The sequence below is a fragment of the Peromyscus californicus genome, unplaced genomic scaffold (genome assembly GCF_007827085.1).
Source record: "Peromyscus californicus insignis strain IS unplaced genomic scaffold, ASM782708v3 Scaffold_2__1_contigs__length_46816999, whole genome shotgun sequence".
NCBI lineage: Eukaryota > Metazoa > Chordata > Mammalia > Rodentia > Cricetidae > Peromyscus > Peromyscus californicus.
Window position 1 is genome coordinate 12,223,064 of NW_026294540.1, and position 14,806 is coordinate 12,237,869.

Sequence of the window (14,806 nt, forward strand, 5' to 3'; positions counted from 1 at the left end):
AAGCAGGCTCTTACTCTGTAGCTCTGGCTGTCCTAGAAGTCAGAGACCCCACCACTGTGCATGGGCCTCTGCCTCCAGAGTAATGGGATTAAAAGAGTGGGCCACCACACCCAATCTTCAAAATTGTTTTGACTGCTCTGATTTACTTGTGTTTCCCAGTGAGTTTTAGTAGAGTTGTATAGAGATTATATTGAGTCTGTAGTTCAAGTTGGGAGAGTGATAATGCAAAACATGAGGTGTCTTATACTTACTTAGGTGTCTTCTGAGCTTTTCTTTATTTAATTCTTGCTTGTTTTAAAGACACGTTTCCGTTCTTCAGAGTAATTGTTTTTACACTTAAGACATTTTTTTTTTCCTTTTTGTGATTGGAGATGGTCTTGCTGTGTAGAGTGGTCTGGCTACAAGTTCACTGTCCTTGCTACACAGCCTTCTGAGCACTGAGACCACATGCATGCCTGTGTTTCTCGGCTGTATTCCTAAGTGTTTTTTTTTTTCCTTTGAATTCTATTGAATGCAAATTGCTTTCTCTAGGAATACTTGATCCTTCTCCTTGAGCAGTTTTAGATTAGTGCACTCTTGTTTTGCTGTCTTTATGTACCACTGATACGTGTCTTCCTTTCAGCTCTTAGAAGCATACACACTGACCTCAGAAGGCCTTGGGTAGGAAAGTCTCTTCTGGCCCCCCCATTGCTTGCTCATTTAGTGCTTGCCCACTGAAAACCACAGCTGTTTGAGTAGATATACTTTGTAGAGCTACTTGTTTCTATCCAAAAGAAGTGGTAATTTTTGGACTCAGGTTGTCAGATTCTCATTGTGTTTCTTTGTAGTTTAAAAGCAAAAATATTTTATGAAACACTTAAGGAAATTAAAAACCAGCTTTCTTTGAAGGCAGTGATAAGAGTTTGTTCCTTCTCTTATAAGATGACATATCAAGGCCAGTTATGGTGGGCATACCTTTAATTCCCCTTGCATGGGAGTCAGAGGTAGGTGAATCTCTGTGGGTTTGAGACTTGCCGAGTCTATACATAAGTTCTCGAACAGCCAGAGCTATATAATAGAGAGACCCTGTCTCAAAACAAAAAGCAAACAAACAAAAAAAAACCCAAAACCACCCACCCAAAAGAGATGATGTCAATCTTGAAAGACCTGGCTCTGCTGGGTTTACTTCTCTAGCTCACAAAGTGCCCTTCCCCGAAAGATGCTGTCTTTCTCATATACCCTCCAGTATGTGAAGGCTGGGGTCGGGTGGGGCTGTGGCTCGTGGGAGAGCCTAGCTTTGGGAGGTTCTCTATCCACTCCTAAGCTACCAAACAGGGTGGAATACAACTCACTGTCCTACTTGACCCTCTCCTTAAACTGTGTGGAGGCTCAGGCCTCTAATTCTCACACTTGGTAGGCCAATAGTAGAAAGGTCGTTGTTAGTTCAAGGCAACCAGGTCTACAGAGTGAGTGCTTGTAACAAAAACAAACAAAAAATAGAAAACAAAGTGAAGTAACACAGATATAAGGAAATTTTTGGCTTAGATCTATGTGAAAACATTATTTTCTTGCCCTTCTTAAAAATGGTGTGCATAGCCCTGGTTGACTTGAACTTGCCTTAGCTTCATCTGGGTTCTAAGATTGCAAGCATGTGTGACTATGCTCAGCTTGTTTGTTTTCTTGCTCTGTTGGCTTTGCCTTGGCACAATCACGTCCACATTCTGTCCCTCCTCTTTGTTCAGATCATGACTTAACCCACCTTTCCTCCAGATCTCTCAAGTGTGCATGGGCTACAGTTCTTTTTTTTGTTGTTTGGTTTTTCGAGACAGGGTTTCTCTGTGTAGCTTTGCGCCTTTCCTGGAACTTGCTTTAAAGACCAGGCTGGCCTCGAACTCACAAAGATCCACCTGCCTCTGCCTCCCGAGTGCTGGGATTAAAGGCATGCACCAGCACCAGCACCAGCCCCACCCCCCCACCCTGGTGGGCTACAGTTCTTAACACTGCCATTACTGTGTCATTCTTTCTGTGCCTTGTTTCGTGCTTACTTACAACTTACAGGTCAGTTGGGGCATCACATTGTTTATTTTACTCCTTGGTTTTTCAAGACGAGGTTTCTCTGTGTAGCCTTGGCTATCCTGGAGCTCCTCAGAGACCCACCTGCCTCTGCCTCCTGAGAGCTGGGATTAAAGGCATGTGCTACCACCACCCCAGCAGGACACCACAGTTTTTTAATGAATTAATTGGCTCATTTGTATGATCAGAACTTGCTTGTAAGCCTAGGCTAGACTCAAACACGAGGTGAACCTCTTGCATCTCTGAGTGTAGGTTCTAGATGTGGCTACAGTGCCTGGCAAGGACTCCATACCATGTTCTTTGGGGCCTTCACAGAGGGACTTCTTGTCGACCTTCCCTCCTGTTAACCTGCAGCACTGACTGCCTTCTTGAGCTTATCTTATCTGTCTTCTCCTTGCGTTTGCTTTCTGCAGAAAACCCATGCACTCACTCCTTAGAATGATAGACAGGCTTTCAAGACCAAACTCAAAGTTTTGCTTTTACACTCCTGAGCAGCCTTGCTCGCACTGGCTTACACTAGTAGCTCTTCAGCCAGACATTTTACTATTAGATGGAGTAGTTTGCTCCTACTGCAGTGACATCAGTCTTTGTTGGATTGCAGTTGACGTGGTTTCTGTGGGCTGAGGAGAATAGGCTTCCTTGGAGCCCCTAACAGCTCTTTCCCCTGTCTCCTGGGGCATCTGGAGAGATGGTTGGAGAAGCAGTGGTCTGCTAGTTTTCCTGTGCCTTAACGGTTTTCTGGAGTTTAGAAATGTTGTATATAGAAATAGAGATGTCTCGTGGTCCTCTTTAGTCCTTATTGCCTTAGAAATGCATATTCATTCCTCCAAGTGATGTCTTAAATCCTCAGGACCAAACCAAAAAAGTGGTCATTTATTTTTTTTATAGGCATATTATTGCAGACAAAGACTACCATTTTATTTACCATTCAGTTCTGTGAAACATAAGAAATTTTAAAATGTTATTTTTCTGTAGCATGACATTTAAGTATATTTTTATGGTAGCAGATCATTCCTAGTCATTTTAATGCACCTTGTTTATTTTTTTATTTTCTGTGTATATATGTGTGCCTGCATGTCTGTATGTACACCATGTACATGGCTAGTACCCATAGAGACCAGAAGAGGCTGTTTAGATCCCCTAGAACCAGAGTTACAGAAGGTTGTGAGAGTGCTGGGAATCGAGCCCCTGTGTGTCTCTGCAAGAGCAGCCTGTGCTCTTCACTGCTAAACCCTCTCTCCAGCCCTTCATACACTTTGGACAGTAAAAACAAAGTGTTAGATTTGAAAAGTGAGCTCGGCACATGTAAATCTTTCTTTGCTCAGAAGCATCATAGCATAAGTAAAGTGTGCACAGCTCTTTTGAGGGTTAAACTTTGCCTGGGTGGGGGTGGGGGAGAGGAGGGTGTTAAATTTCCAGCTGTGCATTCAGTGTGTTTGTGAAGGACTGCATGAAAGTAGCTTCACTGCTTTTCAGTTTGGAATCATAGGATTATAAGATCCCCCTAGAGATCATTTACATACGACTCCTTGGAGGATACCTGGCAAATGACCCTTTTGCAGCCACCTTTGGATTAGATAACCCCAGTGCATGTTAGTGTCCTGGAAGCAGTTAGGTGTGGTTTTCTGAGAATGTAGCATCCTGTTATATTATATAGGGAATTTGGTATCTTTGAATTTCTGCTTAACACTTGGTATTTGGGGTGGCTCTTTGTTTCTGATTTTTGCTATGAAGTCTGTCCTGCTCCCCAGAAAGTTTCGACACATCCATGGTCCCCAGTTGAGTGAGTCCTATTGACCAGTAAGAGTTTGCATGAACACAAATGAGCTTTAAAGACAAGCTGGATTTCAGTTTTGGAGGCAGGAAAAGATTGTGCAGGGAAGATCCCTTTGCCTACTTTTGTGCCTAAAGAGACCTGGCTTTCTGTCCCACCCTGCCTTGGTGAGAGTCAAGATAGCCTGGGGCTTGGCTTTATTTTGGTATTGTAGATCTTCTTAATTCTCTGCTTTAAAGTTTTCTGTTGAAGGAGCAACTGTTACCTGACTGGGGCTCCTCAAAGCCTTGCATTTTGTGGTTGTGTGTTTGATCATCTGTACAGAGTATAAAACAAACCGTTTCTTGACATTTAGTCAAGGAAATAGTGTGTTTGTTCAGTGGGCTCAGAACTACAATCAGTGCAGAAATAACTGAAGATACTCAGAATGGGGAGTATCTGCTAGTGGGCTTTTCAGACAGATGCTGTTGCTCTGTGCTGTGAGTAGGGACTTGATGCATCAGATCTGAGTGTGAGTCTTTGATGACAGTATGGCAGGGATCGACTTTCAGATTGACCGTTTTTTGCAGCAGAGCAATGTTTCACTAAGAACATTACCCTTCATCTTGTGTATCGGTTTATGTAAGACTGTCAGCTCTGACCACAGCCATTATATTCTTCAGAGGCCTGTTCTCTTCTGCCCTTCCCATGTTTCTTTTCTTGGTGGTTTTTTGTTCTGTTTTATTTTTAAGGTATATCTTAATTTATTATTATGATTTCTTTTTTTTTTTTTTTTTTTTTTTTTGAGAGAGGGTTTCTCTGTGTAGCCCTGGCTATCTTGAAACTAGCTCTGAAGACCAGGCTGACCTCAAACTCACAGAAAACCGCCTGTTTCTGTCTCCAGAGTGCTAGGATTAAAGGCATGTGCCACCACCGCCCTGCTTTATTTTTAAGTATGTATACATGTGTGTCTGGTGTGTGCACTTGAGCATGGGTACTCACGTAGGCCATAGGTATGGGATCCCCTGCAGCTGGAGTTAACAGGTGATTGATTGTGAACCATCCAACATTGGTGTTGGGATTGAATTTGGGTCCTCTGGAAGAGCAATATGTACTGTTAAATACTTGAGGCATCTCTCCAGTCTTTTTATTTTTTATTTATTTGTGTGTATTTATTTGTTTGGGGGACAAGGTCTTGTTTATCACAGGCTGCCTTGGAGATTTTCATGTAGCTGAGCATGACTTGTAACTTCTGTTCCTCACCCACTGCATCCTGGGTATTGCAGGCATTGTTCCACTGCGCGCAGTGTTCTTCAGTATTCCAAAACAGAAAGTAGGGTCATTTGTGTGCGTTGCACTTGGCCATGTAATGTGTGTGTGCTTGTGGTGCAGGGCCTTTGAAAACAAGGCCTTGTGCGTGACAGGCCTCCATTCTGCCCCTGAGCTAGCCCCAGTCCCTGTCTGTTGTGTTCAGCTGCAGCCCTCTGCTTCTTAGAGTTTGTTTCTGATTCACTGGCATGGTGGCGCATGCTTATAATCTCAGCATTAGGCACTTGGAGGCAGGAGGATTGCCATACATTACAGCTTAGTTTCGGTCACATACTGAGTTCCAGGTCATTTTGGGCTGTATAGAATAAGCTCTGGTCTCAAGAACAAAATAACCCATCTTGATTCTATGTAAGCACTTGATAGAGCTAATTCTATAAAGATGGGCTTGGTTGGGTTCAGCTTCCTCTACTTCTAGGGGACAGTCAGCAAAAAGGCAGGATTAGATTTTTCTTAATTTCATAGAGGGTAGATGGGTGGTGCACACATGTGGAGGTCAGGGACCAGGTTCTGAGAGTTTGTCCTCCACCTCTACATGTTGCGGCATTGAACTCCGACTGTCAGCCTTGCACAGCAGACTCTGCCCGCTGAGCCCCCCCGGCCCTGGGGTTCAGGGTCTGTGGTGCTGGGCAGGAAGCACGTGGAAGCGGCCGGCGGTCTGCCGTTTAGTTGCACCACACCCCGTTTTGTAGTTTCTATAAATTTAATTTTTTGTTTATTTGTAATATAATACTAACATTTTACTTATTTGACTGCTACTCTGGCTTTGCCTTAAAAATACTCTTCAGGCCTGGCAAGATGACAGCTCCGGGGATAAAGGCGCCTGCCACCAAGCAGGGCCAGGGTTCGACCCCAGGAGCCATGTGGTGAGAGGAGAGAGCTGACACGTTTGTCCTCTGACCTCCACACAAGCTTTGTAGCTTCTACATACATCACATTAATAGATGTTAAGATACAAACACAATGACATGATAAAGAACAAAGATAAGTATGTCCCCAGTAGCATCAGTAAGTGTTTGAATAGGTCTGTAGAAACATTTACATTTCATAATTTTAAAGCGTATGGAGTTCAGAGGACCACTCAGGGCACTTAATTCTCTGCCTTAGCCATTTAGGACTCAGTGCTAAATCATCTTGCCAGCCAGTTTCATAATAAGAAAAAAGAAAAAAACCAATTCTTGGACAAGTTTGACTGTTGTCAAAAGCCTGAAACTCACAATGCACCCCATGCTGACTCAGTTGCTTGCATGAGCCAACATGCCTGGTGAAGTTGAATATTTTCTCTGAGCTAGAGTTGACTTGAGTTTGAGGAGCAGAATATAAACGGGGCAGGAGAAAAGTGTTTCCTTCTGACCACCACTAGGTGGCACCAGTAACCCAACCTACAGATGGCCATTTGTGAGTGAGGCATAGAAGTGGGGGATATAGATGGACCTTACCTCCCTCTAGTCTGGAGGCCTAAGGTGTGTGTTTATAAGGCAGGGAGTGGGACACAGAAATAACTGAACCTTTCTTCCTTCCTTTTCTGATAACTTTCCCTCCTCCTTTTCCTTTCTATGCCAACAACTCCCCCAGAACCAGTTACCATATGTCTGTCACTGGCTCTGGGACTGCATCTTGCCTTTACAGCACTTATGTCTTGCTGTAGACCACAGTAGAAAATTGATAGACTTTGAGTTGTGGTAGGAACATGTCCTGCCCTTGACTAGAATGTGGCTGGGATATCTGGGCACCAGCAGCAATGCTTGCACAGTCCAATCTGCTATAAAAGAAATACTGGATGTTCATTGTACAGGTGGGACCATTCCCTCTGCCATGGTGGCTGTTGCTCAGAGTGTGGAACAGACCACTTAGCTCTTGGTTCCCTTTAGATCATGAGAGTATGTTGTTCTGAAGTCTGGTATTCAGGGCTGAAGCCTTCCTACAAACTGGCTTTAGAAAGCTGCTTATGGGACTAGGAAAATGGCTTAGGGGTTAAGAGCACTGGCTGCTCTTCCAGAAGACCCAGGTTCAGTTCCCAGCACCCACATGGCAGCTCACAACTGTCTGTAACTCCAGTTCCAAGGGATCCCACACCCTCACACAGACAAAACACCAGTGCACATAAAATAAAAATAAATAAAAATAAAAATTTATTTAAAAATAAATTTAAAGAAAAGAAAGAAAGCTGCTTGCTTTGTGATGGAATGCCATTCCTTGTGGCCTTTCCATTTTCCTTGCTCCCATTTCTGCCTTCAAATAAAGCATCCTGCTAAGTTACAGTGTGTGAATACTCCTTCTTTATAATATGCAGTAGCAAACCTGAAGCAGGCCAAGCAAAAATGCCCTCTTTGTACAACCTGCATCATGGATGGCAGTGGGAGTCTGGTCCCAAGAACCTCCCCCCTGCCTGCTCACTCATTCTGTGCTGTTTTCTGAGTAGGCTTCTGTCTGATGCTGCTCAAGATCAGGACACACACACACACACACACACACACACACACACACACACACACACACACACACACACAGTAGTTAAAGGTCTATGGGTTGGTTTTGTAGCTTTTCCTTTTTCTTTTTTCCCTTAGAGTGGTACTTTGAGAGGAGCTCTTGGCTCATCCCTAAATCTTCTGAAATTTTCACATACCTCCCCCATACAAGAAAAGATCCATTTAGGTCAGCTTTGGGACACATCTGTCTATATTCCCTGAGGCTTAGGATGGGTCATCTCAGAGTTTTAGGCCACCATACTAGGCTGTGTATGTAGCAAGGTTCTGTCTCTTCCCAAAAAAGTATAATTGTGTGTGGCTATGGGTCAGTCTTGTATACTTTGATTTTTATCATGTCTCCTCTCTATTCTTCCTTTAACTGTCTCTGTCTCTCTCTCCCCCTCTCTTTCTTTGGCCTTTGTTCTCCTCCAAGCAGGTTCTTATTGTATGTATGTACAGCAGTGAAGCTCTTCGCTCAGCCTCGCAGTGTTGGGGGCCCATCTCCCGGCTGTGAGTTTTAACTTCCTGAATCGGGGTGTTAGCGTTGTAGGCTGAGTGTTTGTATCCTAAGTAAATGTTTTGTTCACTTAAATGTGTGCTTTTGGAAAGTAGTGGTCGACATGTTAACAGGATCTTGTTTATGAACAGTGTTGCAGCTTTGCATAGGGATGATTCCGACTGGTTCTAAGTACCCTGGAGTCTCCTTTTGTGTTTTCAGTCCCTTGTAGTTAAAGGAATCTCAGGATCCTAACACATAATTATTTGCTACTTTTGTTGGAATCTCTTCTTCCTGAAAGTATACATGAGTAAATTAAATTTTTTGTTGGTGCTTTTCTCTTCTTTTCTTTATTTTTTAGTGTTTTGGTTTTTTGAGATAGGCTTTCTCTAGGCTCTCCTAGAACTCTCTGTAGACCAGGCTGGCCTCAAACTCAGAGAGATCCACCTGCCTCTGCCTCCTGAATGCTGGGACTAAAGGTGTGTACTACCACACCTGACTGAGTAAATTAATTTTAAAAAAGATTATTTTTGATTAGGAGTATGTGAGTGTGTTCACCTGAGTGCAGATGCCCACAGAGTCTAGAAGAGGGCATCAGATCTTCCGGAGCTGGAGTTACAGGTGGTTGTGGGTGTTGGTAACTGATCCCAGGTCCTCTCCAAGAACAGAGCCACCTCTCCAGCTTTATAAACTGACATTTGCCAACAGCTGATAGAGTTTTCAGGTGATGAACAGGATTGAGACAAGCTAGCAGGAAGTAATGAGGCTAGGTATATAGGGCTATTTATGGTCCCCAGATGAAGATGGGGTGTTGAAGATGAGCAGTGTCTTGTCCTCTGCTAAAAGCTTTATCCAGAGTCCAACTCGAGTCTTCTTCTGCTCTGAGGGGCTCCCTGTGTGCATTCTGGGCCCTTATAACTGATAGCAGCAGAGACATCTGCTGGAGTGATAGGCAGCTTTTTGCCCAGCGTGCCTGGTACGTACACATTCATGTTTACATGCCCTCATTTGGAAAGAGGAGGTTGGGGCTAGTTAGCCTTGCAATGCTCTGCCTAAACTTTTCCACTCACGTGTCTTACTTTGGCAATGCCTTGATCCTAGAGCAGTGCTGTATCAAACCCCTGGGACAGTCTCCCTTTGTGGAATAACTCTAACCCTTAACGGGTTTTTCTTCTCCTGCTCTTTGTAGCGACTTGTCATAAGGGTCAAGGCAAAAGAGTTTGGGAGCTTGTGGTCTCTGGAGTGTTAGAAAGATGTGTGAGTGTGAGCATTTAAGTGTGCACCTGCATCTGCAGAGCACTCCTAATGCTGTGAGTGTGAGCATTTAAGTGTGCACCTGCATCTGCAGAGCACTCCTGATGCTGTCTAGCTCTTTTAACCCCAGCTGTGGAGCATTTCTTTTCCTGAGCAATAAGATGAGCTGAGCACGTAGGTGTTGCAAAGCTTCTAAGCCAGGCTCGAATCCTAGAAGTGGTGAGCCTGCTAGAGACAGGCAGCTCTGCAGAATCTGAGCTGCTTAGAATGGTGGTGTGGAGGGTGTTTGGGAAAGGGAAGGGTCACTCAGAATGGTTTAACTTACCACAGGTATTGTCAGAAGAGCAGTCTGGACACTGACCCTGCACAGATACCTAAACTTGCTGGTTAACTCGTTCTGCCTAGTCACACATGCGCACTTGCTGGCCGTCCTGAGTGCTAAAGTGCAAGGAGAGCCTGGGCTGCATACTGAGTTTGAGGGTAGCTAGGGCTATCCAGGAAGATACTGTCTAAAACAAAACACCACAGAAAGAGAGCATGAACTCACTGTTAGCTCGAGTGCATGAAGTGATGAGAGGAAATGCCTTCACTAGTTACCTGTGCTGGAGTTGACTGGATTATTACTTAGATACCAGAAAGTCACTTTCTTTCTCGTGGTTACTCGTCTGTATCTCAGTGTCGCCTGCCCATTGTGTCTTCACAGATGCTTTTACCGACTCTGCTGTCAGCGCCAAAGTGAATGGTGAGCACAAGGAGAGGGACCTGGAACCCTGGGATGCAGGGGAGCTCACAGCCAGCGAGGAGCTAGAGGCTCTGGAGAATGACGTGGTGAGTGCCATCTGTGACTGTCCAGCGTGTTTGGCATGCCCCAGCTCTCAATTTAACATATAGAACAGAGACTAAGAAAAGCCTTTCGCCTTGACTTGAGGGCTCAGCACTCATGCAATTACTTCTTTGTCATAAAATAGTGATACGTGTTTACTACTGGAAACTAAGTTAAGCAATGACAGCCTGTTGTAAAATAAGCAGCCTGAGGCAGGTAGCATTTAACTGTGTGTTGACTTTCCTAAAGCTGAAGTCAAAAGTTGGCCTTTTTACTTGAGGAAGAGAAAGTTATCATTAAGATAAGATTTTAGGTTAGGTGTGCTAATTGTGATTTCAGCACTCAGGAGGTAGAGGTAGAAGGGTTAGGAGTTCAGGATCAGCCTTCACTATAGAGAAAGTTTGATGCTAGCCTGCACTGTATAAGACCCTTACTGAAAAAAAAACCAAATCAGTCGGTGTGGTGTTACCTGCCTTTAATCTCGGGAGGCAGATACGGACAGGTCTACATAGCAAGTTCGAGACTAGCCAGGGCTACCCCGTGAGATCCTGTCTTGGGGGTGAAAAAATAGCAATCACAAAAGATAAATAATTACATTATATTAAAATTAAAGCATTGCGCTGGGCGGTGGTGGCACAGGCCTTTAATCCCAGCACTCGGGAGGCAGAGCCAGGCGGATCTCTGTGAGTTCGAGGCCAGCCTGGGCTACAGAGTGAGTTCCAGTACAGGCTCCAAGGCTACACAGAGAAACCCTGTCTTTTAAAAAACAAAACAACAAAAAAATTAAAGTATTGCCTAAATCCCTTGAACTTAAATTAGTGTCATTCTCTACAGAAACTTGTTTCTGAAGTGTGTGCTTATCTAAATGTATTGTTTTGGTTTTCTCCTGACATGCCATCTACAAGTCAAGTTGTAGTAGACTTTGTGATAGAGCATAGAACTTTTTCAATTTTACTTGTATTTTAGGGGTCTGGGTGTATTACATGTATGTCTGTGCACCTGCCTCTTAGAGGACAGAAGAAGGTGTCTGATAACCTAGAACTAGAGCTACAGACGGTTGTGAGTTTCCACAGGGGCTGGGGATTGAAACCGGGTCCTTTGGAAGAGCAGCCAGTGCTTATAACCACTGAGCCATCTCTCCAGCCCCTTAGCGCATAGAGATTTAATGTTAACCATAAATAAGGTTACGTGAGCAAAGAACCTTCTGTTGTGAACAGAGCACCTGAGTCTACTGTCTGAAGCATAGTAATGTAGTAAGAGTATCTTCTCTAAGAGCTCATCTGGCTGATAGAACAGAACTGCCTTGGAAAGCTGTCATTGTTCATCTTCAAACTTTAAAGATTCACCTCAACTTATTATAATGGTTCTCACATGTGTATCACTACACCTTGGGATGGGAAACAGGTACACTTTTCACTCTGGTAGTTAGGGGGATAAGTTCGTTGAGGGCTTTGTGGGGAGAGGGGCAGTGTTGATTAAAGTTTAAAATGTGATTTATTCTATCAATCCTACTAAGATTTTTAGCTGATTGTGGTGGTGCACACCTTTAGTCCTAACACTTAGGAGGCAGAGTCAGTTGGTTGCTGTGAGTTCAAGGCCTGCTTTGGCTACACTGTGCGATATTATTTTGTTTCTTTTCTTTTTGGTTTTTCAGGACAGGTTTTCTCTGTGTAGTTTTGGAGCCTGTCCTGGAACTCACTTTGTAGACCAGGCTGGCCTTGAACTCATAGAGATTTGCTTGGCTCTACCTCTCGAGTGCTGGGATTAAAGGCGTGCGCCACCACTGCCCTACTGAGACTTTGTCTTTTTAAGAAAAAGGAAATTATATAAATTAAAAACAGAATATTTACTTTAGTGCTAATATATCTATAATACATGCAAATAATTATGTTTCAAGGTATTTTGCAGCATTGTTTCTGTTAGTAGGTACCCATTAGAAAAGCATGAATTTCTTAATAGAAATACATTCCTACCAAAAACCAATATTCAAATAGGAAAGATACCTAATATACTTATTAACAAAAAAAAAACAAGTTGCAGAATACCAATACTGTATTTAAATTCTAAAAATACGTATTGAGAGAGAGAGAGAGAGAGAGAGAGTGTGTATGTGTGTGTGTGTGTGTGTGTGTGTGTGTGTGTGTGTGTGTGTGTGTGTGTGTGTGAATAAGTTGTGTACACATAAAGACCAGAAGGGCAACAGATTCCCTGGAGCTGGCATTGTAGGGAGTTGGGAGCTACCATGCAGGTGCTACGAATCCAGCCTCATTCTGCTGCAAGAGTACCAAGACCTCTTTTTTGTTGTGTTTTATTTTATTTACTCTTTGTTTTTTTAAGACAAAGTTTCTTAGTTGTTGGGTGTTTTGTTTTGTTTTTAGACAACATTTCTCTATGTAGCTTTGTCTGTCCTGGAACTTGCTCTGTAGACTTGGCTGTTCTTGAAATCAGTTCCGTCTGCTATACATCCTGAGTGCTAGGATTAAAGGCCTGCACCACCACACCCAGCTCAGTAGTAAGAGCTCTTAACCTTAAAACCATTGGCTTAAGCTCAAGAAGTTCCTAATAGTAGTTATTTATGTGCCTTGGAATTTGAAGATGCTTAGTTTTAGTGGATATTTTTGTTTAGTTTGGTGCATCATTCATAGATTAGTGAAGTCATAGTCTTCCAATTAAAAACAATTTACGAAACAGAAACAGAGACAGAGAGACAGACACCATGGTGTTCAAATGGAGTCCTGAAGACATCTTGTGGAAGTTAGCTCTCTTCCTCCACCATGTCCTCTGGAAAAATAATATGTGTTCTTGACCACTGAGCCATCTCTCCAGCTTTAGCCTGTCAGGTTTTCGAAGGAGAACTGGACATGAGAGAGGTACGTGGCAAGCCATCTATTGGTACTTGCCCCTGAAGACTCTCCTCTATTAGCCCCACTTCTTCCCTGCTGAAGGATGCAGCCCATGTTTTGAGAGTGGCAGTTCCCTCCTCCGCTGATGGAGGGTAGCAGTGCTGAGGTTGGAAGTTAGGGCAGTGAGACCCAGAGCTGTTGCTGAGATCGTCCTGCAGCTGTTCATGGCAGACAGTTGTAAACCTCAGCTTGTGTGCTATCATCATCCCATTTGCCTTCCCATTGCTCTGTGCTGCCCTTCCTTACCTGCCTCGGGGAAGGGACGATGGCAGGGCATGGGAATCAGTAGGAAAAATGGACTGCTTTTCCTTTCCCAAAGGTTTTTGTCTATCACAATGCACCTCTTGCCCTTCTAAGACCCACTTTAGGGATGGACGTTGTAGGGAAGGCTGTTAGTACGCTGAAGGAGAGAACTCTGACCCAGAGGCCCCGGATTAATGACGTGGCTGGATATTCTAAGTTTTTCTCATATCCTCTCAGATAACTCATGTAATCACCTACCAATTTAAGGGGGTGATACATGTAAGAAGAGTTCTTCCTAAAGAGTTGTTCTTTTGTTTGTTTGTTTTTGTTTTTTGAAATAGGGCCTTTTTTACTATAGCCCAGGCTGGCCTTGAACTCAAAACATCCTCCTGTCTCAGTTTCCTAAGTGCTGGTATAAGCTATGTCTAGCTTACTTGAAAAGGTTTCTTCCTTCCTTCCTTCCTTCCTCCCTCCCTCCCTCCCCCCTCCCCCCTCCCCCTCCCCCTCCCCCTCCCCCCTCCCCCCATCCCCCCTCCCCCCCCTCCCTCCCTCATACAGTATCCTGCCAGTGTGTATGCCTGCATGCCAGAAGAGGGCACCAGATCTCATTATAGATAGTTGTGAGCCACCTTATGGTGCTGGGCATTGAACTCAGGACCTCTGGAAGAGCAGCCAGTGCTCTTAACCGCTGAGTCATCTCTCCAGCCCCTTTAAAAGGTTTCTAAAGGCAAATTTGGCATTTCTGGAGGGAAGGGAAGGGATGGGATTAGGTCCAGCCAGTGCAGTTTGTTAGGTGTTATTGCAAGAATTGGTTGCAGCTGAATTAAAAAGTTGATTTTGAAAAATGACCTTCATTTTCCTTCTAGTCTAATGGATGGGATCCCAATGATATGTTTCGATATAATGAAGAGAACTACGGTGTAGTGTCCACATACGATAGCAGTTTATCTTCATATACGTAAGTTCACAGAGTTCTCTTTTATTTAAGCTAATTTGTCTTCATCAGCTTAAATGATGTTGTTGAATCAATGTTTGTTTTATTTTAAATTACACATCAAAAAAAAAACAAAGAAAGCCTGGTGCTGATGGCACACATGTTTAATCCCAGCACTCAAGAGGAAGAGGAAGGTGGATCTCTGTAAGTTCGAGGCCAACCTGGTCTACAGAGTGAGTTCCAGGTTGTCCAGGGCTACACAGAGAAACCCTGTCCCAAAAAACCTAAATAAATAAGTAAAACAAAAATGTGATGTTCTTTCTTTTAACTATTTAGGCTTTCAAGCTCACAATAAAACAGTGAATAAATGTAGTGTGTCGTCCGTCCCGTCGTCCCCCCCCCCCCCCCCCCCCCCCCCCGCCCTCCATACCTTCTTTTCAGGTTAAAATACATTTTGTCTTTGTTTTCAAATTGTAAAAAAGTTAAATTCCCAGTGATAAGGGTTTGCATGAATCATTTCCTGAAATGGTAAATGTTCTTCTATGTGACAAAGA

General features: G+C 43.7%; 1 protein-coding gene across 8 annotated transcripts in view; it reads left to right on the forward strand.

Moving 5' to 3' along the window:
* Positions 1-14,806, forward strand: part of Atxn2 (ataxin 2) — a 103,374-nt gene that overhangs the window by 51,265 nt on the left and 37,303 nt on the right. For all 8 annotated transcript variants that reach the window (XM_052755270.1, XM_052755278.1, XM_052755273.1 and 5 more), the window contains exons 6-7: positions 10,053-10,177; positions 14,185-14,276. In XM_052755270.1, coding sequence (XP_052611230.1) covers positions 10,053-10,177; positions 14,185-14,276 — 217 coding nt within the window. The remainder of the gene's footprint in view (positions 1-10,052; positions 10,178-14,184; positions 14,277-14,806) is intronic.